The 26,986-nt window shown below is 36.6% G+C and overlaps 1 protein-coding gene across 1 annotated transcript in view; it reads left to right on the forward strand.

The window, feature by feature from the left end:
* DNAI7 (dynein axonemal intermediate chain 7) overlaps positions 1 to 26,986 on the forward strand; it is a 92,778-nt gene that overhangs the window by 7,468 nt on the left and 58,324 nt on the right. Inside the window, 2 exon segments of the mRNA XM_074268819.1 lie at positions 2,201 to 2,218; positions 7,936 to 7,953. Coding sequence (XP_074124920.1) covers positions 2,201 to 2,218; positions 7,936 to 7,953 — 36 coding nt within the window.

Below are 26,986 nucleotides of genomic sequence, written 5' to 3' on the forward strand. Positions count from 1 at the left end.
AAATGTTAAATATTTAAGACCAGAGTTGAAATCAGTTCCTCCTGACTTCATGGTTGGTGCCCTATCCATTGTACCACCTAACTGCCCCAAATGTAGTCTAATTTTAAACAATTTTCTATCTGCCCAAGTACATTTAGCAAAATAAATTCAAAAGAGCTAGCTTGGTCTAACAGGAATCTGCATTCCTGTTCAGTGATCAGAGATGGACAGGACTTTAATGTTAATTTTAGGATTTTAAACTGTGTGTGAAAGAATAGTGAAACTTAGTATCTTTTTTCAGTAAAGCAGCTTTTGTTATTATGATGAGAACCATGTCAGAATCAATAAAACGGATACAAAGAAACCAGTTATGCTGAAATGTTTGTGTTTGTTTTTTTAAAGTTTACGAGGTCAAGGAAAGAATCTTTGAACGAATCCATCTCCCCCCCCCCCCCCATTTTACAGTGTCAGGGGCCTAGGAATGCCAAAAGTGACTTGCTAGCAAATAGAGCTGGAATTTGAACTCAAATCTTGGTTTCAAACCCAGGGGCTTTTTCTAATCCCAGTTCTTATGTGGGGACCAAGCCCCCAAGTCTTCCCTTTTATAGTTACTGCCAGCAGGGAGGAAGGTGCTGGGTCCACCACGGTTTACACTTTGGGGTCAAACCTAGAGGGAGTCTCCAGGACCCAGTGGTTAGGCCCGATCCAATCGACGCAAAACAGCACCTCAAATTGGGAGATACCACTTTGGCAGTCCTTTCCTCTTCTCTCCCCCAGCCAACGTTAGTCATGGCAGCCGAGCCAAGTCCCATTAGAGAAAACGGCGGATGGAGCGAGGATATCCTTTCCTCCCCTTCCCTGCACCCTCCAGAGAAAAAGGGATTAAAAAAAGGAACCTGTCACCCCCTTCGTGGTACCCATCATCTTGTGCCCCTCCGAGGATACGAGACTCGGACAAGCCAACAGCCCAAAACACTTCACTTTCCGCGGCAAACCCAGACGCTTTCCGGCACCCTCAGTCACTCACTCATCTGGGCTTAAAACTCAAGGAGTCTTGTGAGATTCTCCACCCCAGAGAACTAAAGGGAAGGTCAGAGTGTGGGTGGGGTCTCGAGGCAGTAGGGGGTCGGGGGGCGGATAGCGTAGGAGGCGAGGTGAGTTGTGGAAAGCAAAAGCGGGTGCACCTGTGCAGAGATTGAGCCTCTGGCAAAACTCCGGCAACTTTGTAGGCATGCGCTCTGGTCGCCTGGAAAGCAGGCGAAAATCTGGAAATCTGTTCCTCCAACTGGTGGGAAAGGGCTGGTCGCAGAACTTTTCATTGAGGATGCGCGGGCTCTGCTGGGAGGCTGGGAATCCTGGCAACAGAGTGGGCCATTTGTCAACACTGTATTAGCTCCCTCGCAGCTCACAGGGGCAGAGGCGATCTCAGGCTGTTTCATGGTAAGCTCTGGAAATTCCAAGAAAGAACAGGTGGTTGGGGGGCGGCGGGGAATAAGCTTTGTTTCTTTAGTAGGGTTCAAATGCATGGGTGCATTAGATCTAAAGGTAGCTAGCTAAATGGCGAATCGATGCACTGTGTATGTATGATACAAAATGTCCTAAAACCTTAGTGCAGTTTTAAGCATTTTTTTTAATGCATTGAGAATTTTAATGCACACCGGGATGAATGAGCACCTCAGCAGTTGTGGACAAGCAGGTACCCTTAACATTCTCTCCATCCTTCTCACTGCAATTAGGACCTCTTAAAACCTAAACATTTTCCAGCAGCAACTTGAGGGGCTAAATGAAGTGTTTAATGAATGAATATGCACGGGACAATGCGATGTTACACAGTTTGCTTTAAAATAAAACCAAAATGGACCTCAGCTTTCAGCTTTTGGCTGTTGATAATAAACTTTAACATTAAATGCCTTTGAGATGGAAACCATGCATATTTTGTGGTGCTTCTAGAAATATTTAAAAATTGATAAATGGGTAAAGTATATGTTGCATTAATTATGTGTATGAATGTTGGTTATTTTTTATATTGTCCCTTCATATGAATAAATGAATGAGTTCTTAGAGGAATATAGGATGTTAGAGTACTCTTAGTGAACACCTGCTTGTGTTGTATCTCAGTTTCTAAGTAAACCTGCTAATAGTTTTTTTTTGGTGTATGTATGTATGTGTGTGTATGTGAATACTTACTGACTTTCTAATCTTTTGTTTCTCCCAATTCTAGGCTCCCAAAGCAAAAAAGGTAGGTTCAAATGATTCGTTTCTCAAGTGAGTTAGCTAAGTGCATAAAGACATAATTTTCTCATCACAGTTCATTTATCATTCATTTTTATGTTATTTTAGCAGTTGAATTTTTGAAGGTCTTTACAGTGTATCTAATAACAACTTAAGACCACTAACAATATGTAAGCATTTGAAAGATAAGATAGACTTTTAAAACAATCCTTAAAAAAACCAAACTTAATAGTTAAATTTTACAATTGAAATCCGAATTATTTCTGTTTAAAATTATCTTTATTCCAGTATATGATGCTTCTTATTTTCATACTCAGATAATAAATGGGTCACCCTAACCAATATATACATGATTTAATATATTGTGTACTAATATTGTAATATAGTAAAGAATTATAGCTCTGTGTCTGTGTGTGTGTCTGTGTGTGTGTCTGTGTCTGTGTATAGTAGGCTTTTAGGAATGATTTTGAATGTTAAAATTTTTTCAGTATTTTTTCCTTAACTATGAAGAAGGCATTTTTCGTGCCATGAACATGCTGACCTTACTTAAACAAATAAATTGCTTCAAATCATCCTTTCATGCAGAAAATTCAGTTGTAAACAAAATAATATGTTTTGTGATTTCTCTTTTTTGCTTTAATAGTAAACATTTCGATTTTATCAGAAACTGAAGGTGGAAATTTCCTTCACTGCTGCAGATCTACAACCTGATTTGCTATCTTCAAGACTGGTGTCTGATTATGATGTGAATGATTAATTCATAGTGACATAGCTAGTAGGTATCAGAGATCTTGTTGACTCCAAAACTAGTTCTTTGCCCAGTCTAATACGGTCCTAGGATTAAGAAAATAATTTCTGATGCTGAAAAGATAATTAACTGCTCATTCCCTAATATTTGAAAGCGAATATAATTTAAATAGATAATTATGTAGGAGGAAATATTACTACTATGACATTAAAAAAAAGTGAACACAGAACAATGCATAACTACAGATTCACAGACCAAACAACCATATGGCCCCCAAGATTATTTGGAGAAAGGTGCTAAAACACAACTATCTCGGTTCCTTCCAGACTTGTGATCAATCTTTTGAGTTGTTGAACTTTGCACTCATTTTAGCATATTCAAACTGCCTTAGACAAAGTTAGTTCTTTTGTTGGAGGGATGACACATGTTCCAGTGAGATGCAGGTCTTTTCTCAGGATGTGTGACAATATCAATAAAAGTACTAATATCCTGATAAATAAGGAAGCTACCATTTTTCTTAGTGAAGGAGCAAAGACTTCACAGATTAAGGTTTCACAAAAGCAGGGATGAGACATGGTAAGCAAAATTTAAAAAATCTTGAATTTTTAATAAGCCAGCCAAAATGTTATAAGAAATTAGGATCTAGTTAAAAGAAAATTTAATATTCAAAGTGTATTTTGTTGGGGGTTTTCTTTTCATTTTTTTTTTTTTATATGTAACCAACAATCCTTCCCCCCCCCTGAGGCTGGGGTTAAGTGACTTGCCCAGGGTCACACAGCTAGGAAGTGTTAAGTGTCTGAGACCAGATTTGAACTCTGGTCCTCCTGAATTCAGGGCTGGTGCTCCTTCCGCTGCTCCACCTAGCTGCCCCCAAAGTGTATTTTAATACACAACACTTAATTTAAAACAAGGTTTTTTTTTCCTTAGGAAGAGAATTTTCCTAGTTTATGTAGCATTTTATGTGTTACTGTATTTGTTGTTGAGTCATTTCAGTCCTTATTCTCCTTAACCTTTCTGCAGCCTCTGATTTCTCCTCTTTTCTTCCTTGATAATCTCTTCTCAAGTTTTCAGAACACAACTTTCTCTTGGTTTTCTTCCTATCTTTTTAATAGCTTCTTTTTGGTCTCTTTTATACCTTCTAACTATTAGTGTCTTTCAAAGTTTTCTTTGCTTCTTTTCTCTCACTACCCTACTTGGCTATCTCATCAACTCTCATGGACTTACTATCCATCCCTATACTACTGATTCTCATACCTGTCTTTCTTTGGTGTCTCTGCTGACTTTCAGTTTCCTATCTCTAGCTGTGCTTCAGATATCTTGAAATGTATGTTTATTATACATTTTAAACAATATATGCAAAATGGAATCTTTATCTTCTTTCCTAAACTCCTCTCTTACCTTTCCTATTATTGTAGAATACAACAGCATCCTCTCAGTCCCTCAAGCTTGCAACCTGGGAGTCATTTTATTTTCCTCACTCTTTCTCTCAACAATTCTGCTTTCTCCTCATCTTCATATCTAATATTTTTCTTAAGGCTTCTAGATTTCACCTTTGCAACTCTGACTCTACCACCCTAATGCAAGTCCTCCTCATCTTACATCTGGATTATTGCAATAGCCTACCAGTCAGTTGTCTTGCTGCAAGTCCCTTCCCCTTCCAATTCATTCTTCATTCAGCCACTTAGGTGATTTTCCTAAAACCTAGGTCCAATCATTGTGTGTGTCTCCCCTACCCCCAGACTCTAATGTTTTCTTATTGCCTCTAGAATCAAATGTGTCATGTTATTTGGCATTCAAAATCCTCCATAACCTTTCCAATTTTCTTATGCCTCACTCCCCAACAGATATTCTTTGATTCAATTACAGTCTTCCTGGTTGTTCCACAACTAAAACAGTCTGATTCTCAGTTCTGGTTATTTTCTCTGGCTGTTCTGCATGTCTGAAATGTTCTCTGTCTTCCACTTAGACTATTGACTTCCTTGACTTCAAGTCCCAATTAAAATCTCACTTTCTATAGGAAGCCATTCACAAATCTTTTTTAGTTCCAGTGCCTTCCTTATGTTAATTATATTCTATTCTCTATATAACTTGCTATGTATATATTTGTGTGGATGTTGTCACCCTCATTAGATTCTAAGTTCCTTCACGGTAGGGCCTCTTCTTTTTGCACATAGAAGGTGTTGAATAGATGTTTACTGACAATAATATTGGAATTTTTAGCTACAGGTATTCCCTGTACACAAGTCTCACTGTTCTCACAAAAATTTGTGAGACAGTGCTACCTGAGTTTGGAGAGAAGAATTTTGTAATTGTTCTTTTTGTTATGCCATTTGATTAAATGATTTTGCTGAGAGCTAAAGAAAAGAAAAAGAAATCTGAATTTGTCAGGAAGATAACTACTTCCTGACCAAATTTCACAATGCTTAATGTAACTTTGTTTCATGACACCTGAATAAATTTGGCAAGGAGTAGAAAATATTCCTAGCTCTTCTCTATCACTCCCACCATTCTCTCCTGTCTTCCCTTCTCCTTTGAGATTTGCTCTTTCTGGCCTTTATAATAATTAGTTGCTGACTTCTGGAACACTTACTTTCTTAAATTCCAGTACCTTACTCCAACAGCTTTCTTTCTTTCCTAACCCTTGATCTTATGTTTAAGGAAATCGGTATCACATAACTTGGATTCTGAGTTAATCAACTTCATCAACTCCTTTGATAAATCTATTTTTATTCTTCCTGAGCCACTAATAGGGAAAGAATAATCCTTAAAGTTCTTCATTGCCCATATCACTCATGATCCAGAACTCAGAAATTTCCTCTCACTGATTATGACCTATCTTTCTCTCTCTTCTGCCTCAAACTTATTTGTTATTGTTACATTTATAGCCTCTCACCTCTAAAAAGGGGAGTAATACATATTTTTTTAATCTTTTAGTGCTGTTTGATCATTAAAATTTGACAGCTTTAAATTTTAATTTTTGTTCTATTTGTGTTGTGTATGTTGTTTTTCTTGTTCTGCTTGCTTCATTGTGTCTTTCCATGTTTCTCTGAATTCTTCACATATAATTTTTTATATTTCAGTAATATTTACTATATTCACAATCGCTCTCTTTAGCCTCTCCTCCATGAATTCAGAAGGCAATGTATATATATATATATATATATATATATATATATATATATATATATATATATATATACACAATATATCAATTATACATATAAATCATGCAAAATATACTTGCATATTAGCCATGTTGCAAAAAAGACCAAAAAAGTTCTAAGAAAAATAAAATGGAAAAAATATGCTGAATTTAGACTTTCATCATTTCTCTCTCTGGATATAGACAACATTTTCTTCATGTGCCTTGGATCATTGTATTGAGTAGAGTCACTAGGTCTTTCAAAATTGATCATCATTTGCTGTGTACTGTGTACGTGGCATGGAAGAGAGGAGGGCCAGGAGAACAGTGTGTGCCCGTCAAGGCCAGTTCAAAAGGATGTTTACATAGAGATTGATAACTGGCTCAGAGTAGCCTGCATAGAGATTGATGACTGGCTCTGAGTAATCTGTAATGGGGCAGGGAAAAGGACAAGGATATCTGGGCTGAATTGGGATATAAAAGAATTGTAACTGCGCCACAGGGGGAGAGAGAAGATAAGGGGGTGTGGACAGAAGATGTAGAGTACACAATAAACGCTATCATTGCTGAACTATCTGGTGTGCCAGGTGCTCTATGAGGAGGAACACAGCTGGAGGGGGGGCTGTGCCAGAGAGAGAAGTTCGAAGACCTGGGGATGGTAAGGAATCCTGTCGAGAGCAGTGAGTAAGGGGACTCAACAATCATTAAAGAATTGCTGTTATAATACATATTATGATTCTCCTGGTTCTATTCAGCTTACTTTGTATCAGTTCATGTAACTCTTCCCAGTTTTTTTTTTAAACCATCCACTTCATATCACACAATAATACTCTATCACAGTCATATGCCATAACTTGTTCAGTCATTCAGGCATCTCCTCAGTTTCCAATTCTTTGCCACTACAAAAAGAGTTCCTATAAATATTTTTGCATATATATAGGTACTTTTTATTTTTCTTTGATTTCTTTGGGATATAGACCCAATAATGGTATTGATGAGTCAAAGATTATGCATAGTTTTTAGGTCTTTGGCCATAGTTCCAATTGGTATTCAAAATGGTTGGATTAGTTCACAATTCCACTAATAATGGATTAGTCTGTATATACATAATTTTTTTTACATTCATTTCAGCATTTGTCATTTCATTTTTTCTATTAGCCAATCTGATAGGTGTGAGGTGATAACTTCAGAATTGTTTTAATGTGCAGGAAATTATATCAGTAGGTAGAAAACTTTTGGGATACCATGTGCAGAAGGATGGATGGAGGATGGATGGATGAGTACCTCAGCAGATGTGACAGGCAGGTGGTGTAGCCTTAGAATTCTCTAAATCCTTCTCACTATAGAGTTAGGAATTCTCAGAAACTACAAATTTTTCAGCAGCCACTTGAGGGGCGAAGCAAAGAGTTTACTGAAGAAACCAACAGACAAATGAATGTGCACAGGACACATGCAGTGTTGCAATTTGCTTTAAAATAAAACCAAAAAGCTGGCAACTTTTGGCTTTTGATAAGTGTTTCCATCAAATTCTTTGAAATGGAAAGAAACTGAATGTTTTATCGTGTTTTTATAACTATTTTAAAATTGATAAATGGGTAAAGTGTGTTGCAAACCTTAATGATGTATATGAATGGTGGCTATTATTCACATTGTCCCTTCATAGGAGTAAATGAATATGAGTTCTTAGGGGAATATAAGATGTTAGAATATTCTTAGTGTACACCTACTTGTGTTGCATTTTGATTTCTGACTAAACCTGCTTTTTTTTTTTTTTTTTTTTTTTTTTTGCATGTAAATACTTACTTTCTAATCTTTTGTTTTTCCTAACTTCTAGGCTCCCAAAGCACAAAAGGTAGGTTCAGAAGATTATTTTCTCAAGTAAGGTAGCTAACTGCATAAAGACATAATTTTCTGCTCACAATTCATTTATCATTCATCTTTACATGTGTTAACCGCTTAGCAGTTGAACTTTTGAAAGTCTTTACAATATATCTAATAAAAATTTAAGACTACTAACAATATGTAAACATGTGAAAGGCAAGGAAGATATTTAAAATAATCCTTAAAAAACAAACTTAATAGTTGCTAAGTTTCTCGATTGAAATTCGAATTATTTCTATTCAAATTATCTTTATTCTGGTATATGATGCTTATTATTTTCATACTCAAATTATAAATGAATCACCCTTAGTACTATTCAGTAGTAATGAATAAGTATATGTAATATATGTAATATGGATGTAATAAATATATAAAACATATTCATGTTTTGTAATTTCTCTTTTTTATTTTTGGCCTAAGTAGCAAACATTTCAAATTTATGAGAAATTGAGAGTGGAAATTCTCTTTAGTACTGCAGATCTATAACCTGATTTGCAGTTTTCAAGACTGGTGCCCCTAAAAGTTAAAATATTAATTCATAGTGACATAGCTGGTAGGCATCAGAGATCTTGTTGACTTCAAAGCTAGTTCCTTGCCCACTCTAATACTGTCCTAGGATTAGTATCTGAGGTTGGAAAAATAATCAACTGTTCATTCCCTAATATTTGAAAGCAAATAGGATTTAAATGGATAATTATGTAGGAGGAAATATAACTTATATGACACTAAAAGAAAAGAAAACATACAGATTCACAGACAAAATAATCACATGGACCCTAAGAACAAATGGAAAAATGTGCTAAAATAGATAGTTGTCTCTGAATGATCCTTCCAGGCTTATGATCAGTTTTTTGAGATGTTGAACTTTATACCCATTTACCATACTCAAACTGCCTTAAAGAAAGGTGGTTCTTTGCTGGATCGATGACACATTCCAGTGAGATTCAGATATTTTCTCAGGATGGGTGACAATACCAATAAAGGTGCTAATATCCTGAGAGGACCTTTAAGGAAGCTACCATCTTTCTTAGTGAAGGGGCAATGATTTCACTGATAAAGGTCTCACAAAAGCTGGGATAAAATAGGGTAAGCAAAATTTGAAAAACCTTATATTTTTAACAAGCCAGCCAAAAAGGTTATAAGAAGTTTTCAGAATACAACTCTCTCCTGGTTTTCTTCCTACCTATTTAATAACTTCTTTTCAGTCTCTTTTACTGGGTCCACTTTCAGATCATATCTTCTAACTATTAGCGTCTTTCAGAGTTTTCTTTGCTTCTTTTCTCTCACTATCCTATTTGGTTATCTCATCAAGTCTCATGGACTTATTTACTATTCATCCCTATACTAATGATTCTCATACCTGTCTTTCTCTGGTGTCTCTGCTGACTTTCAGTTTCCCATCTCCAGCTGTCTGTCAGATATCTTGAAATACATGTTCACTATACATTTTAAACAATATATGAAAAATGGAATTATTATCTTCTTCCCTAAACTCCTCTCCTACTTTTCCTATTATTGTAGAGAACAGCAGCATCCTCTCAGTCCCTCAAGCTTGCAACCTAGTAATCATTCTATATTCCTCACTCTTTCTCTCAAAAATTCTGCTTTCTCCTCATCTTCATATCTAATATTTTTCTTAAGGCTTCTAGATTTCACCTTTGCAACTCTGACTCTACCACCCTAATGCAAGTCCTCCTCATCTTACATCTGGATTATTACAATAGCCTACCAGTCAGCTGTCTTGCTGCAAGTCCCTTCCCCTTCCAATTCATTCTTCATTCAGCCACTTTTAGGTGGTTTTCCTAAAACCTAGGTCCAATCATGTGTGTATCTCACCCACCCTCAAACTTCAGTGATTTTCTTTTGCCTCTAGAATTAAATGCCACATGTTGCTTAGCATTCAAAGCCCTTCATGATTTAGGCCCAGCCTTCCAGTCTTTTTTAAAGTTTACTCCATCAACATATATTTTTTGATCCAATACACTGCCTTCCTAGCTGTTCCACAAATAAGACATTCTGTTTCTCAACTCTAGCCATTTTCTGACTGTTCTGCTTGTCTGATATTCTCTCTCTCTCTCTCTCTCTCTCTCTCTCTCTCTCTCTCTCTCTCTCTCTCTCTCTTTTCCACTTAGTCTACAGACCTCCTTGGCTTCAAGTCCCAATTAAAATCTCACTTTCTTTAGGAAGCCATTCACAACCCCTTGTAGTTCAATACCCCCTTCAGTTAATTATATTCTATTTATTCTCTATATAACTTGCTTTGTATATATTTGTTGGCATGTTGTCACCCTCATTAAATTATATGTTCCTTCAGGGCAGAGCCTCTTCTTTTTGAATCTCTAGCACTTAGCACACAATGCCTGGCACAAAGGAGATGTTGAATAAATGTTTATTGAAAATGATGTTGGAAGTTTTAGCTACAGGTATTCCCTATACACATGCCTCACTATTCATGCTCATGATAAAAACATTTTTGTGAGACAAGGTTTTTTTCAAGGATGAGTGTTGAAAACTTTCTTTGCATGTATTTTTGAAAATAAAAAGCTATTATTAAAAAAAATCATAAGAGAGTGCTCGCTGGTTTTGTGGGGAATAATTTTATAATTACTCTTCTTGCTATGCCATTTGAGTAAATGATTTTGCTGAGAGCTAAAGAAAAGAAAAAGAAATCTGAGTTCCTTAGGAAGATACCTACTTCATGTCCAAATTTCAAAAGACTTGATGTGATTTTATTTCATGACACCTGAATACATTTGGCCAGGAATAAACATACTCCTTGTTTCTCTCTGCCACTTCTACCACTTTCTTTGCTCTTTCTGGCCCTATTCAGAACTTTATTGAAATTAGTTATTGGTTTCTGGAACACTTTACTTTTTCAAGTTCCCCAACCTGTCTCCCAACCTTTTTTTCCCCCCCAATTGACCTTATATTTAAAGAAATCAATATACACATTGATCTCTTCTCACACAACTTGAATTTTGAGTTAATCAACTTCATCATCTCCTTTGATAAAACTATTTTTATTCTTCCTGAGCCACTTGTTAGGGAAGAGTAATACCTAGAGTTCATCACCACCCATAATGATCCAGAACTAGGTAATTTCCTCTCACTGATCATGACCTCATATCCTTCCCTCTCTTTTTCTGCCTCAAGTTTATTTGTATTTGTTATTGATGTCTTTTGTTTTTATATGACCTTATTTCCAAATGTATTTTACTTTCTCCTGTACTCACAAGCCATCCCATATAGCAAAAAGTAAAAAGTAAAGAGGGGGATAAAGTTAAGGAAAATTAATCAGTACATAAATTCAATCCAATATTATATGTAATAGTCCACATTCATAGCCTCTCACCTCTAAAATGAGGTGAGAACCTCATTTTAAAAAATCTCTTTGAACCAAGCTTGATTATTAAAATTTAATAGCATTACATTTTTGTTTTTGTTGTTATTCTTTCTATTTGTGGTGTTTATATTGTTTTTCTTGTTCTGCCCCCTTCATTCAATTTTTCCATGCTTCTCTGAATTCTTTATATTCATAATTTTTTATATCTCAGTAATATTGAATTACATTAACATCCCACCCTTCAATCTCCATCCATGGAGAAGGCTATATATATATATATATGTACATATATATATATATATATAATTTATACATATAAAGTCATGCAAAATATACTTATGTATTAATCATGTTACAAAAAAGAAAAATGTTAAGAAAAATAGTAAAAAATATACGTTCGTGTTCACTCATGCTTCATAATTTCATAATGATAATAAGAGATTCAGTGGGACCACCTTTAAGACTTTAGGGAGGAGGGCACACTAGCACACTCTGGTACTGTAGCATGAGATGATAACAGTGTCTACTCATTACACTCAACAGTATAGATCCTGGCTCTTGGCACCAAGTCCTAATCTAAAAATTGGAGATGAAAAGACATTTATAATAAAAAATACTGTGGTGTAAAACAATCCTGGGATTAAATGCCAGAGGAAGGAAATAACTCAGAATATTCAGGGGAAAAAAAAGAATGCATTAGCCACAAAGACTCTTAAGAGTACTTAGTTGATAAGAGGAAAGAGCTGAAAGAAAATATGGTTGTCTTATTTATATCTGCTTATATACATATAAATAAAATTAGATATCTGAGATTAAAGCAAAAAGTGAATAACTTCAGATGAATCAGTTGACATCATGAGAAATGGAATGGAGCAAACAATTCAGTAATTTAGTGAGATAAGTAATATTAGAACAGCATCAAAGGCATTGAATTAGAAAACAAAAAAAAAAAAGAGGTCATTTAAGAATCACTGGACTTCATTACCAAAACAGTACGTGTATCATATTTTAAGAAATCATGAAGTATCCAAAAATAATAGGACAGTAGTGCAAAGTGAAAACATAAGTAATCCATGAATCACTTTTTGAAACAAATCCTAAATTGATCACACCTAGAAACAATATAGCCAGAATACAGAGATTTTAATTTGGAGAAAGAGTACTGCAAACAACTTGCAAGGAAAAGATACTAAGGAACTACTGTTAGGAGTACACAATACTTCGTTTGAAAGAATGATAAGAACAGAACTTGTGGACCATATACAAAAAGGCAGAAGATAAAGAATCATAACCAACAATGATTTATCATGTAAAAAGAAGTGTTTTCCCCAAAGGGAAAGAGGGATCATTAATAGACTAGAAGAATTGCAAACATTCCTACTGAGAAAACCAGAGTTGAGTGCAATCTTTGGAAAACAAATATGAGAGATAAGAGAAACTGAAAAAGGTACCTAGATAAAACAAATATGTGAGTTAGTGCTAATTTATGTGTAGTAATATTTTAGCATGGCAATTGATAAACTAAGCCATACATAATATATAACAGTTAGCATTGAAACATTTTGCTTATTTAAGCAGTTTGTGATTGCAACATAATCCTTATGAGAGAGTGGAAGAGAGTTAAGAGGACCACTTATTGTAGGAGATATTTCTTTTTAAAGAAACAGAAAAGACAAAAATTAAATTTAAAATAAAAAAGTCAAATTTAAGCAAAAATAAAATTGAAACAAGTATTTCTTTTCTTTTCTTTTTTTTTTCCCCTGAGGCTGGGGTTAAGTGACTTGCCCAGGGTCACACAGCTAGGAAGTGTTAAGTGTCTGAGACCAGATTTGAACTCAGGTCCTCCTGAATTCAGGGCTGGTGCTCTATCCACTGCGCCACCTAGCTGCTCCCAAGTATTTCTTTTCAAAAACTTTTAAAAATGTCATTATATATTTTTATCTTCCCTCAATTATATATTAAAACAATTTGAAAATTTGTTTCCATTTTTAAAGTTTTGAGTTCCAAAATCTATCTTTTCCTCTCTACCTTACCTCTCATCTCCAAGAGATGGCTAGCAATCAGATGTAGTTTATATATGTTCAATCATATAAAACATTTCTATATTAGTCTTTTGGTAAGACTTGAAGAAAAGGAAAAAAAATGAAAAAAAATGAAAATAATACCTTGTTTCAGTCTGTATTCAAACAATATAAGTTCTTTTACTGGAGTTAGTATGATTCATCATTAGTTCTTTGGGACTTTCTGGGTCATTGTATTGCTGAGAATATAATAATCATTCATAGTTCTTCATTGTACAATATTGCAATTACTATGTACAAAATTCTCCTAGTTCCACTCATTTCATTTTTGCATCAATTTATATGTTTCCAGGTTTTTCTAAAATTGCACACTTAGTGTTTATTATAAAACAATAGTATTCCATCAGAGTCATTTACTACAAATTATTTAGCAAATTGACATCTCTTAGATATCAATTATCTTAGAGATATCCCCAATTGATATCTATTAGATTTCCAATTCTTAATTCCCACAAAATGAGCTGCTATAATTTTTTTTTTTCCACACTAGGTCCTCCCTGCCTTTTTATTTATTTATTTTTATGTCTTTAGGATATAGATTTAGCACTGATATTGCTGGATCAAAAGGTATGCAGAGTTTTATAATCCTTTGGGCATACCTTCAAATTGTTCTTCAGGATTGTTGGATCAGTTCACAATGTATTAGTGTCCCAGTTTTCCCACGCTCTCTCCAATACCATCATTTTTCTTTTTTCCATCATGTTAGTCTGATAGATGTAAGTAGTACTCCAGTATTGTTTTAATTTACATCTCTCCAATAAGCAGTGATTTAGAACATTTTTGCCTATAGCTATAGATAGCTTTGATCACTTCATCTGAAAACTGACTCTTTTGATCCTGAAGTATTTCTTTAAAGAAATAGTGAATCTGAAAAAAAAGGTAAAATAAAGAAAACCAGATAAAAAATCACCCATACCAATAAATTCAGAAACTAAGAAACTTGTCTCTTCATAAAACTGGTTTCTCCTGGTTAGTTAGAAAACAATGTTGGGCAATTAGCTATCCATATAAAGACTGTCTAGAGTGACCATCTGAGCTATGTAATGTATAAGGCTTATCAAAAGTAATTCTTAGTATTTGAAAATCACAATAACTAATCTTGTCCATGCACATACATGTATCGGTATGCAGATGTGTAAGGGATGAAAATAGTTTCAGCATCCTAAACCAACAGTGAATTATGTGTGGGTATTGATAGATTAGTAAATTCCAAAAAGGTTATAAGCTATTCTTTTAGTGCTCAAGAATAAGTTGATTGTGTAGGGAAAAGCAGGTGATGTGCTTATGTGTAATGTTGAAACAGAACATTATCGCTTGGGAGAATGATAGGTGCTTTAACTCTTAAAGAGGACCAGATCTTACTGCAGTTGATCTGTTGTTTTAGGTTCAGCATTGGAATGAAATAAGACATTATATTACCACCTAACATTTAAGAAAAACAAATAAGCATACTGAACATTACAACGGAAAAGATATTCAACAAGACATAGGCCCTTTTCCCCTCTCCCTTCCTAGAGGAATATGACTGTTAAAGTGGATGGGTATGGTGATTCAGAGCTGTGAGACATAAGCCTAAAGGGTATTGATTTCTCAGTGTTCATCTTTTTATGCTGTATGGGACTAGGAAGCCTCATTAATGGTTGCCCCAGCCTTCTATCCCAATCAAGTCTTAGGAATAGTTTCTTTGCCTTTAGAGAAAAAAAAAATAGTTTATTTCTATTATAGATGCTTTTACATGTTTGTATATGTTGATTATGTATCAATTATCATAATTGCTTTGCTGATTTATATTTTAAAATTAATTTACTGTTAATGTTTTTTTGTTATATGATAGTAATATGAAAATACTATAGCTATATGCACACTTGTTAGGTATGCTTTTTAAAAATTATTTTTTAATGTCTTTACTTTTCTTTCTTTTTTCATTATTATTATAGCTTTTTATTGACAGAACATATGCATGGGTAATTTTTCAACATTGATCCTTGCAAACACTTCTGTTCCAACTTTTCCCATCCTTCCCTCCACCTCCTCCCCTAGATGGCAGGCAGTCTCATAATGTTAAACATGTTAAAGTATATCTTAAATTCAATATATGCATATATATTTATACAGTTTTATTGTAACACAAGAAAAATTGGATTTAGAAAGGTAAAAATAACCTAGAAAGAAAAAAAAATGAAAGCAGTCCACACTCATTTCCCAGTGTTCTTTCACTGGGTGTAACTGGTTCTGTTCCTCATTGCTCAATTGGAACTGAATTGGGTTCTCTTATCGCCAAAGATAGCCACTTCCATCAGAACTGATCCTCATACAGTATTGTTGTTGAAGTGTATAATGATCTCCTGGTTCTGCTCATTTCATTTAGCATCAGTTCATGTAAATCTCTCCAAGCCTCTCTGTATCATCCTGCTGATCATTTCTTTTTTTTTTTTAATTAATTTTAAAAATTTTATTTGTTTTCCAGATATATGCATAGGTAATTTTACAACATTGACAACTGCCAAATCCTTTGTTCCAATTTTTTCCCCTCCCTCCCCCCACCCCAGATGGCAGGTTGACCAATACATGTCAAATATGCTAGAGTATAAATTAAATACAATATATGTATACATGACTCAACAGTTGTTTTGCCATACAAAAAGAATCGGACTTTGAAATAGTGTACATTTAGCCTGTGAAGGAAATCCAAAATGCAGGCGGACAAAAATAGAGGGATTGGAAATTCTATGTAGTGGTTCATAATCATCTCCTAGAGTTCTTTCTCTGGGTGTAACTGGTTCAGTTCATTACTGCTCTATTGGAGCTGATTTGGTTTGTCTCATTGTTGAAAATGGCCTCATCCGAGCAATCTGGAATTATGCCCCAAAAGTTATCAAACTGTGCATACCCTTTGATCCAGCTGTGCCACTACTGGGCTTATATCCCAAGGAAATACTAAAGAAGGGAAAGGGACCTGTATGTGCCAAAATGTTTGTGGCAGCCCTTTTTGTAGTGGTTAGAAACTGGGAAATGAATGGATGTCCATCAATTGGAGAATGGTTGGGTAAATTGTGGTATATGAAGGTTATGGAATATTATTGTTCTATAAGAAATGACCAGCAGGAGGCATACAGAGAGGCTTGGAGAGACTTACATCAACTGATGCTGAGTGAAATGAGCAGAACTAGAAGATCATTATACACTTCAACAATGATACTGTATGAGGATGTATTCTGATGGAAGTGAATATCTTCAACATAGAGAAGAGCTAATCCAGTTCCAATTGATCAATGATGGACAGAATCAGCTACACCCAGAGAAGCAACACTGGGAAATGAGTGTAAACTGTTTGCATTTTTGTTTTTCTTCCCAGGTTATTTTTACCTTTCGAATCCAATTCTTCCTTTACAAAAACAACAACAACAACAAAAATTTGGTTCTGCACATATATATTGTATCTAGGATCTACTATAACATATTTAATATGTATGGGGGTGCCTGTCATCTAGGGGAGGGGGCGGAGGGAAGGAGGGGAAAATTTGGAACAGAAGGGAGTATAAGGGATAATGTTATAAAAAATTACCTATGCATATATACTATCAAAAATGTTATAATTATAAAATTAAAAAAAAGGAAAAAAAGTTACTCACAGAACAGTACTATGTAGTATAAGTAAACACATAAACCCTGTCATTAACCCCATGCAATAAAGATATTCAGATATTCAGTAAAAAAAAAAAAAAAAAAAAGAAAGTGGCCTCATCCATCAAAATTGATCATCATATAGTATTGTTGTTGAATCTCCTGGTCCTGCTCATCTTACTCAGCATCAGTTCATGTAAGTCTCTCCAGGCCTTTCTGAAATCATCCTGTCGGTCATTTCTTACAGAACAATAATATTCCATAATATTCCTATACCACAATTTATTCAATCAATCTCCAATTGATGGGCATTCATGTAGCTTCCAGTTTCTGGCCACCACAAAGAGGGCTCTGCTGGTCATTTCTTACAGAACAATAATACTCCATAACATTCATATACTCAGCCAATTAATAGGCATCCATTCAATTTCCACTTTCTAGCCACTATGAAAAGGGCTGCCACAAACATTTTTGCACATGCAGGTTAAAATTATTTTTGTATTATGAGTATACAGTCATCATTGCTGTGTGTACATGTGATGTTCCTGCACAAATGTAGTCTGTGCAGCACCTTGTCAGATGATTTTATGAATTGTATTATTTTGACCATTTTGCAATATCAGTATGATTGTCACATAAATGGTACTATGGATGTATTGCCTGGGATCTAAGAATAGTCATTCTTGATTTAAATGAATGTTAATATCTGTTGTGATGCCCATCAGGCATATTTATAGGTAATTGTATATGTCAGTTTTACATGATTGCGAAGTGTTGGGCTGAAGGGAAGAATATGGTAAAGTTCATTGCCCTTGGGGCAGCAGTCAAGTAAAATGAAAGGTTGGAAGAGCCACATGAAAGGTTAGAAGATGAGGGCAAGACTTTGAATGTGAGTCTACAAACTAGTCTCTTCTCCTTCAGAGTTTGTTGTTTTGGTCTTGCAAAAGATTTCTAGCTGATGATGAGTCCACAATTCCATTCCTTTCCTGTTATGAGTGAACAGAAAGGAGGAATGCAAAGGTACATACTTGAAAACCAATCTGCCTATAGTGAATTGGTAGCCACAACTTTCAGACTGATGTATCTGGTGCAGTTACTATAGTAGCAGTTGGCAGTGGTTCTGTCTGCTATAACTAGCCCTAACTGGAGATGAACTCTTCTCTGAAACTCTGATGTAGTTGCTTCCTGGTTCTATCATAATGTTATTAGAGGAATCTGGTCTAGAGCCAAAATTCCAGGATTCCTGCTTCAGCTTTTGAGTATCAATTTATTAGCTAGAGGGATAACAAACTCATTTTCTACATTATCTCGACTCAAGTTATTGAGGCTCCTGACCTCTGAAAAGAGCTTTTTTGGCACATACCTCTTGCCTCTAATCCTTTCACTACTCAAAATGGTTGGATCCATTTGCCTGTAAGAACAAGGGATTTCTCAGATGCGGTTTGGTGAACTCAAGTAAAGTCTTTTTATCTCTTCTTTTCTATTAATATTTTAAAGTTTTCATTTATATCAATTTTGGCACATATAGAGATCTTGCTCTAAAACCTACATTGAATTCAGTATCTGGAATATTTTCTGATGAAATAGCTGAAGCGTGTGAGAGTTAATTCAAGAATTTGTAGGACGAGTACCCTCTAGTGATCAAATACAATACTGCAGCTTTTAGGAAAGTCAGCACCTAATTCCTCCCACTAAATACTTTCTGAAATAGCTACTGGGCTGGTGACTGAGGAACACTATGCACTCTTAGTGGCCAGAGTGTGTTCTAAACTTCCTAACTGGTTAATTAATAAATATGACAGAGCCAAGTCTGTATGGTTCTAGCTACTCTGGTACCATCAAAGATAAACTCACCCATTCCATGATGGTATGTAGAGAGAATACTTGAAGTCAGGAAGCCCTGAATTTAGGACCGGCTTCTGACATTTACTAGCTCTGTAACTGAGCAAAATGACTGAACCTCTCCCAATATTTTAATTTGTAAAGTGAAGGATTTGGCCTTGGGGGCCTCAATGGAAATTTCTTGTTTCCATGCTCCTGACACATAATATTATCTAATTACAATTGGGTCCTCATTGCTGCCTCTCAATCTTTTCATTATTCTCATGGATTATTACCTTTTCCACAGTCATGCTTCTCTTTACAATAGATAATTACTAATCAGGAGGCCAGGTCAGAAAAGTGTAAAAGTTCTTCCAAGGCATCATCTGTGGTGTGAGCAATTAGAAAGTGGGTGAGGAATTTGTGAAGGAGGTGGTTGGAGAGGAAAAAATGAAATAAGTCATGGCTAAGGCTTTCCTAGAGAAATAAGTAAATTGCAACTTACCCATATATAGTTAATTCTCCTTAAGAATCTATAGGGAGGAGGAAGCTAGGTTGTACAGTAGATAGAGCACCAGTCCTGAAGTCAGGAGGACCTGAGTTGAACCTGAGGACCTGAGGACCTCAGACACATGGGTAGATAGCTATTTATGTCCTTTTGTTCATTCTTACTCTGTAATTGCTGAAGTGCTTTCCATGATGACTAGAAGAATGTGTGTTATTTAGTATTTTTGCATCTCTAAGTACTGCCTTTCAATGTGAACATAAAATAGACAGTTGATATTGTTTGCTAGAGAACATATAGATGTAGACGTATAGATAAATTGAGACCTTTGAAAAAATTTAATCTTTGTGAAAGCTCTCCCAATCTTCAGTCTAGGTAAACATAAATATATGAAATCCAAAGGGAGAACCTGTAAAGCTTTGAAATTGTGCCTAAAACACTACTAAGCTATGTATACTTTTAAATCCAGCAGAATGTTTATTTTTTCACAAATCTTTTTTCTGTTTTTTTGAAAAAGAAAAAAGATTTGTGCAAAAATATTGATAGCAGCTATTTTTAGTGGCAAAGAATTAGAGATCAAGGAAATGTTCTTCAATAGGAGTATGTCTCACAAGTTATGGTATATGAATATGATATTATACTGTTAATGCTGTAAGATATGATGAAGATGATTTCTGAAAAAACCTGGGAAGATTCATGTGAACAGATATAAAATGAAGTGAGCAGAAAAAGCAGAAGAATTTTAATTGAATAATAGCAATATTATAAAGATATTATATTAATATTATAAAGAAAGCCCTTTCATCAATCCCAATGACCAACCATATTTCCAAAGGATTCATGCCATCCACATCAGAAAGCTGATGGACAAGGGTTGTCGACTGAAACATATTTTCTTCTTTCATTTTTTTCTTTTTTCTTTTGCCTGATTGATGCAGGAATTTGTTTTGCATAACTGTAAGTATTTGTAATTTTTCTGGCCTTCTCAATGGGTTAGGGGGATAATTTGAAACTAAAAAATAAAAGACAATTTAAAAAAGTAAATTAAAAAACCACAAAGATGTAGCGAGCTGTCGTCTCCAGAAGCTGCTGGATCGCTCTCTGGGAAGAGATCTGCTGTGTCTACTACTCAAATCTCTCCGACAGATTCTTCTTCCTGTAACGAACCGTTGTCTCCAGGCAGTTGCTGTTAACTCTTGTCCAAAGAAGTGACTTCCCTTCCTGCAGAGAGCCCCGTCAGGCCTGATGCAATGCAGAGAGTCTCCTTCTTTCTCTGAGAGTCCTCTCTTTTATTCTCCCAGAGAATGGGCGTGGGATAATGCAAGGGCTTCTGGGAAGAACCACCCCAGCCAATGAGCTTGCCCCCTCTTATCAAGTCAACCTGAGTTCTCACCTTGTAATTGTCCAGAAAACCTGAATTCTCACCTTGTCACCCTCCAGACAACCTGAGTTCTCACTTAGTAATCCTAACATCTCCCCCTTTCTTTTGATTTAGAACATAGGACAGTCATGACCTTGAAACATAAATCCATCAATATGGGAAGTATTACAGATAATTACATAAATGACCTTGAAACATAAATCCATCAATATGGGAAGTATTACAGATAATTACATGAATTACATAAGCACATAGTAACATAGTAACATAACACATGCTAGAAGTATATAACATAATCATAAATTGAGAATTTATAAATGTCCATAAGTCCATTGTCCATTAGTCTCATCTTGTGTGAGGAAGTCCAATGGCTCTTTCAGTGTCAGATGTTTCTTAGATCTTCTCCTTTATTTTGAGATCTTTCTCTTTTTCTGTCTCTCTCTGATGGACAAGGCGAATATGACTCGTTGGCACCCATCTGATTCCTTCTCCTGCTGAAGAAATACAAGCAAACCCTCTCCCCCAGGCAGTTAACCTATCTGGTCCCTTCCATTCACCACTTTCTGGATCTCTCCACATCACCTGGCGATTATCTAAGGACAGTGGAGATGCTCTCACTGGACACTGCCCTTCTGGTGGGTTATAAAACCTGTCTGCTGGAGCCAGTGCATCTTTGTCAAAAATTAGAAAATTAATGGTATAGAGAACTAAATTTAGAAGTTCCCTAGGGCTACCTGTGGCTCCCCCTTTCTTTTGTTTTTGGAGGAGTGTCTTAATATCTCTGTTTCTTCTCTCTACTATTGCCTGCCCTTGAGGATTAAAGGGTATGCCCGTGGTATGTAAAATCTTATACTGTGCACAAAAGTGTGTAAAATGTTTGGATGTATATGCAGGTCCATTGTCTGTTTTTATTGCTTGTGGCACACCCATAATTGCAAAAGCCTGTATAAGGAATTCAGTGACCACTCGGGCTGTCTCTTTTGCTGCTGGCATTGCAAATGTGAATCCTGAAAAGGTGTCTACCACGACATGAATAAAAGATAGACGACCAAAAGATTTATAATGGGTCACATCCATTTGCCAGATTTCATTGGGTCTCAAACCACGAGGATTCTTCCCTGGAGGGAGTGTAGGAGCGTGGAAAGGAAGACAAGCTGTACAGCTTTTTACTATGCTCCTAGCTTCCTCTCTTGTGATTCCAAATTGTAAACGTAAAGCTCGAGCAGCCTGATGATATTTAGAATGAGATTCTTGTGCTTCCTGAAATAAAGGACTACTGGCTAACATGGTTAGAAGGCTATCTGCCTTTGAATTTCCATCAAAAATGGGACCTGGAAGTCCACTATGTGAGTGGACATGCAAGATATAAATCTTGCCTGGATGTTTTCTCACTTGCTCTTGAAGTTCCTTAAAGAGCTGATAAATATTGGAGGCTGCAAATTTTATTTGGGCTGTGGCAATTCTTTGTACTACACCTACTGAATAGGCTGAATCAGTAATTATATTTACGTCTCCTGGGTAATAAGTGAGAGCTAGCATGATAGCAAATAATTCATTCTGTTGAGTAGATTGAAAAGGAGTCCTGATTACTCTCTTTATGGTTAAATCATGAGAGTATATGGCACAAATATTTTCTTTGGAGGCATCTGTAAAGATTGTTGGTCCTTTAAGAGGAACCTTAGAAACCTTTTCTTCAAAAATCCATCGCCAATTATGTAGTAGCCGGGTAATCTTTAATGGAGATCCATGTGCAAAATTTGGAGCGGTGGCCAATAAAATTTGCCATTCTGGGATGGTCTCACAGCATACATTAATTTGTGCGTTAGTATAGAATGTGTATATTTTTTCAGGACTTATTCCAGATAATTGTGTTACTCTCTTAATAGCCTTTAATAAAATCCTAGCCACAAGCACTGGGTAAGGTGTAAGGCTTTGTTCTGGTTGTGCTGGGAGGTTCACCCACTCAATCACTCTGTCTCCTTGATGAAGGACTGCTGTGGGTGCCTCTTTTGTAGCAAAAACTGATATTTCCAAGGGTTTTTGAGTGACTCTTTCAACCACATTGGATAAAGCCAGTTCAACTTCTCTCAAAGCCTTTTGTGCTTCTTTTGTAAGCTGGCGTGGTGAATTTAAAGCACTGTCTCCCCTTAAAATATCATATAGAGGTTGTAGTTGATTGGTAGTTAAGCCTAACACTGGACGCATCCATTGGATATCTCCTATTAATTTTTGAAAGTCATTTAAGGTGTTCAACTTCTCTGTTCTTAAAGAAAGCTTTTGTACTGTGAGTGTCTTAGGATATACTTCATATCCTAAATATTGAAAAGGAGCATGTCTTTGAATTTTTTCTGTAGCTATATGCAGTTTGTAGTACTTTAATGTTTCCATGGTCCTTTGTAGACATGCCTCTAACATTTGTTCCTCAGGTGCACATCCCAAAATATCATCCATATAATGTAACAATATTACTTTTGGAAAGGCTTTTCTTACTGGAGCAAGAGCAGCTGCAACATACATTTGGCACATAGTAGGGCTGTTTTTCATTCCCTGTGGCAAAACTGTCCATTCATATCTTTTATAAGGCTCAGCCAAATTAACACTAGGCACTGAAAAAGCAAATCTTTTCATATCCTCCTTATCTAGAGGAATAGAATAGAAACAATCCTTAATGTCTATAACCCATAGAGGCCATTCTCTTGGCAACTGAGTAGGAGATGGAAGTCCAGGCTGAAGAGTTCCCATAGTTTCCATCTGTTCATTTACTCTTCTTAGATCAGTTATCATCCTCCATTTTCCAGATTTCTTTTTCACCACAAATACTGGGGAATTCCAAGGACTTAGAGAAGGCCGCAAGTGTCCTTGGTCAAGTTGTTCTTGCACTATGTCTAATAAGGCCTGAATTTTATCACTTCTTAAGGGCCACTGTTCTACCCACACTGGTGAATCAGTCTTCCACTGAATAGGAACTGGTGAAAGTGCAGGTAGGCCTTCAACAGCAGCCCTGCCTAAAAAGCCGAAGTGCTTATTTGTAATCCTATCTGCTGTAAAATGTCTCTTCCCCACAGATTGATGGGGATTTTTTCAACCACAAAAGGAGTAAAAGCTCCTGTTTCTCCTTCAAATACCCATCTCAAAGGTCTAGCACTAACTTCTGCTGCTATTGATCCTCCCACCCCAGACATATAGGTGTCTGCTTTAATCTTTGGCCAGTGAACGGGCCAATTGGCACCTCTAATAACTGTACGATCTGCACCCGTGTCTACCAATCCTTCAAATGGTATTCCGTTTATATAAATAGTAAGCATAGGTCGGTCAGCTGTCACAGCTGCTGTCCAATATATTCCTGGATTTTGTTCATTGGAGTCAAAATCTAGGCGACTATCACTAGGTTGCTTATTAGGGGTCCGTAACAATAAGCCTGATGCTACTACTTCTCCTGGTTGATAAATCACACGTTGTCTGCCTGTGTTAGTGACTGGGATATTAGATACACGTTCTCCAGTCTCCCACATCAGTGTATGGATGGACACTGTTTTGTAGGCACTCTCAGAAGGTGAAATGGTCAAGCCTACTGTGCCTGGAGGCAAAGGATCCATAGGCTCAACAGGAACAGATTTCACTTCTCCAGGGAGTATCTCGGTAGTCTCTACTGCACACAACTCTATTTTTCCTAATTTCAATCCCTTTCTTCCATCTGATTGCCTTTTGGCTGATTGATCATGTCTTAAAATTCTCTGGATGTAACCTCGGCTGCCATCATGCCCCACTTGGGGGGCTGAAGCTGGGCCCCACCTGTCATTTCCCTGGGTCAATCTACATTCGGAGGCCCAGTGGAGGCCCTTGTGACATTTTGGACATGGAGTTTTAGGTCTTCTCTCACCCTGTCTTCTCACTGTATCTCCATATCTACACTGAGCTCTTAGATGCCCAATTTTTCCACATTGAAAACATCGCCGAGTTTCTCTAGAAGTCCCTTGCCAGGAGGGACCCTGCCTTTCCACATTCATCATTGTCCGGGTGTAAAAAGCATTTGTTCCCACTGTAGCACAGCGTCTTATGATCTCCTCTAAAGGAGCATCTTTGTCTAATCCCCATATAATTCTTTTGCAAATCTCATTGGCATTTTCCTTAGCCAGATGTCTGGTCATTATTTCTGTAGCTGAATTTTCTCCAATAGTTCTTTTGACAGCAGTTTGCAAACGTCCCACAAAATCTGCAAAAGGTTCATTGGGACCTTGCTGTATTTTAGTGAAAGCCTCTCCACGATCTTTCTGTCCAGGAAGGACACCCCAAGCTTTTATTGCAGCCTTAGCAATTTGCTCATATATTGTCATGGTATAATTAATCTGTTCCGAATTCTCTCCATACTGACCTTCACCAGCTAAGTGCTCAAAAGTGAATTGTGTGTTAACTCCTATTTCCAAATTGCATCTGACTTGAATTTTACATAATTCATGAAATTCCGCAAGCCATAATAAATTTTCTCCAGGTTCCAGACATGTCCTTGCTATGGATTTCCAATCATTCGGGGTTAGGACTTCATAAGACAAACCATCTAGTAACATTTTGACATAAGCTGATGTAGCCCCATAAAGGGTACAACCTTTTTTCAAATCCTTAATTGTATTCAAATCTAAAGGTGCATATCTTCTCCTTTTTTTACCTACAGAGTCAGTATTTTCAATCACAGGATATGCATGTATAAAATCACTTATATCCTGTCCTTCTCTCTTAGCTTTAACCAATGCTTTTTCTAATCTTGTCATAGGCTTAGGCTTCTTCACAGGCAATTCTGTTTGTGTTTCTGCCTCTTCCCCTCTTTCTTCCTCCATCTCTGAAGGTGGGGTTGATGTGGGCCTGTCAATAATCTGTTCTCTAGGCAGGGTTGAAGCTTCTTCAAGAGAATCATACCATAATTCCTCATTTAAATCCTCTTGCTCTAGGGAAAGATCTTGATCTTTCCTTTTTTCCTCACACTTCCTCCTCTGTTCATTTTTAGAACTTTTCCTTCTCCTACAACTTGCTTGATAGTTTAAGGCTAATTGAACTATGTTGTAGATATAAAATACTTCTGCAGAAATTGAACGAGGCCCATTTTTTGCTTGAAATTCTTTCATTTCATATCCCACTAGCTTCCATTTATCTACATCTATCTTTTCTTCCTCTAAGAACCAAGGGGATGTGCGTCTTAATGCAGCCAAGAGTTTAGCAATCTGTACCCAGGTTACAAGTAAACTCTGCTCCTCAATTATCTTGATTATACTCTCTATAGTACCACTCCTGAATGGAGCTGAGGTTGCGTCTGGGGCTGGGGTTGAGTCGGCTGAGGTCCAGGGATTGAATTTAGCTAACATCTGCCCCATTTCAGCTATAAGAGATTCCTGGTTTAGCCCTTAACAAGTTAAGTTCCTTATTTATCTATTAGCACGCTCACTTAATCTTTAACAAAGTTTCCTCGTTACTCACGGTTCTGGGTCAGAGAGACTGAGATCTAGATCGGAAGCTTTTCCACTGGAATCAGGACCGTGTCTGTCCCTGTTCGGGCGCCAAATTGCGAAGGTCTGGTCTAGCTCCTCTTGTCAGGATAAGCAAAAGTCCTTGCCCCACGTGTGGACGCCAAATGTAGCGAGCTGTCGTCTCCAGAAGCTGCTGGATCGCTCTCTGGGAAGAGATCTGCTGTGTCTACTACTCAAATCTCTCCGACAGATTCTTCTTCCTGTAACGAACCGTTGTCTCCAGGCAGTTGCTGTTAACTCTTGTCCAAAGAAGTGACTTCCCTTCCTGCAGAGAGCCCCGTCAGGCCTGATGCAATGCAGAGAGTCTCCTTCTTTCTCTGAGAGTCCTCTCTTTTATTCTCCCAGAGAATGGGCGTGGGATAATGCAAGGGCTTCTGGGAAGAACCACCCCAGCCAATGAGCTTGCCCCCTCTTATCAAGTCAACCTGAGTTCTCACCTTGTAATTGTCCAGAAAACCTGAATTCTCACCTTGTCACCCTCCAGACAACCTGAGTTCTCACTTAGTAATCCTAACAAATAGGAGGTTATAGTAAAAAGAATTTCAGCTATGATTCTGTGAAGTTAGAGTACTTGTAAGTAATTATGTGACCAAGGGGACTTGAAGTGAGGGTTAAAAGTCATAAAAGCTGATAAACTGGATTCTAGTTTGTTTAAAGAAAGAGACAGTAAAAGGTATACCAGAATCCTTGATTTAAAAGGTGGGTTTTAATTGAAGACAATGAACCAGGTATA

Source organism: Sminthopsis crassicaudata, chromosome 5, assembly GCF_048593235.1.
Source record: "Sminthopsis crassicaudata isolate SCR6 chromosome 5, ASM4859323v1, whole genome shotgun sequence".
NCBI lineage: Eukaryota > Metazoa > Chordata > Mammalia > Dasyuromorphia > Dasyuridae > Sminthopsis > Sminthopsis crassicaudata.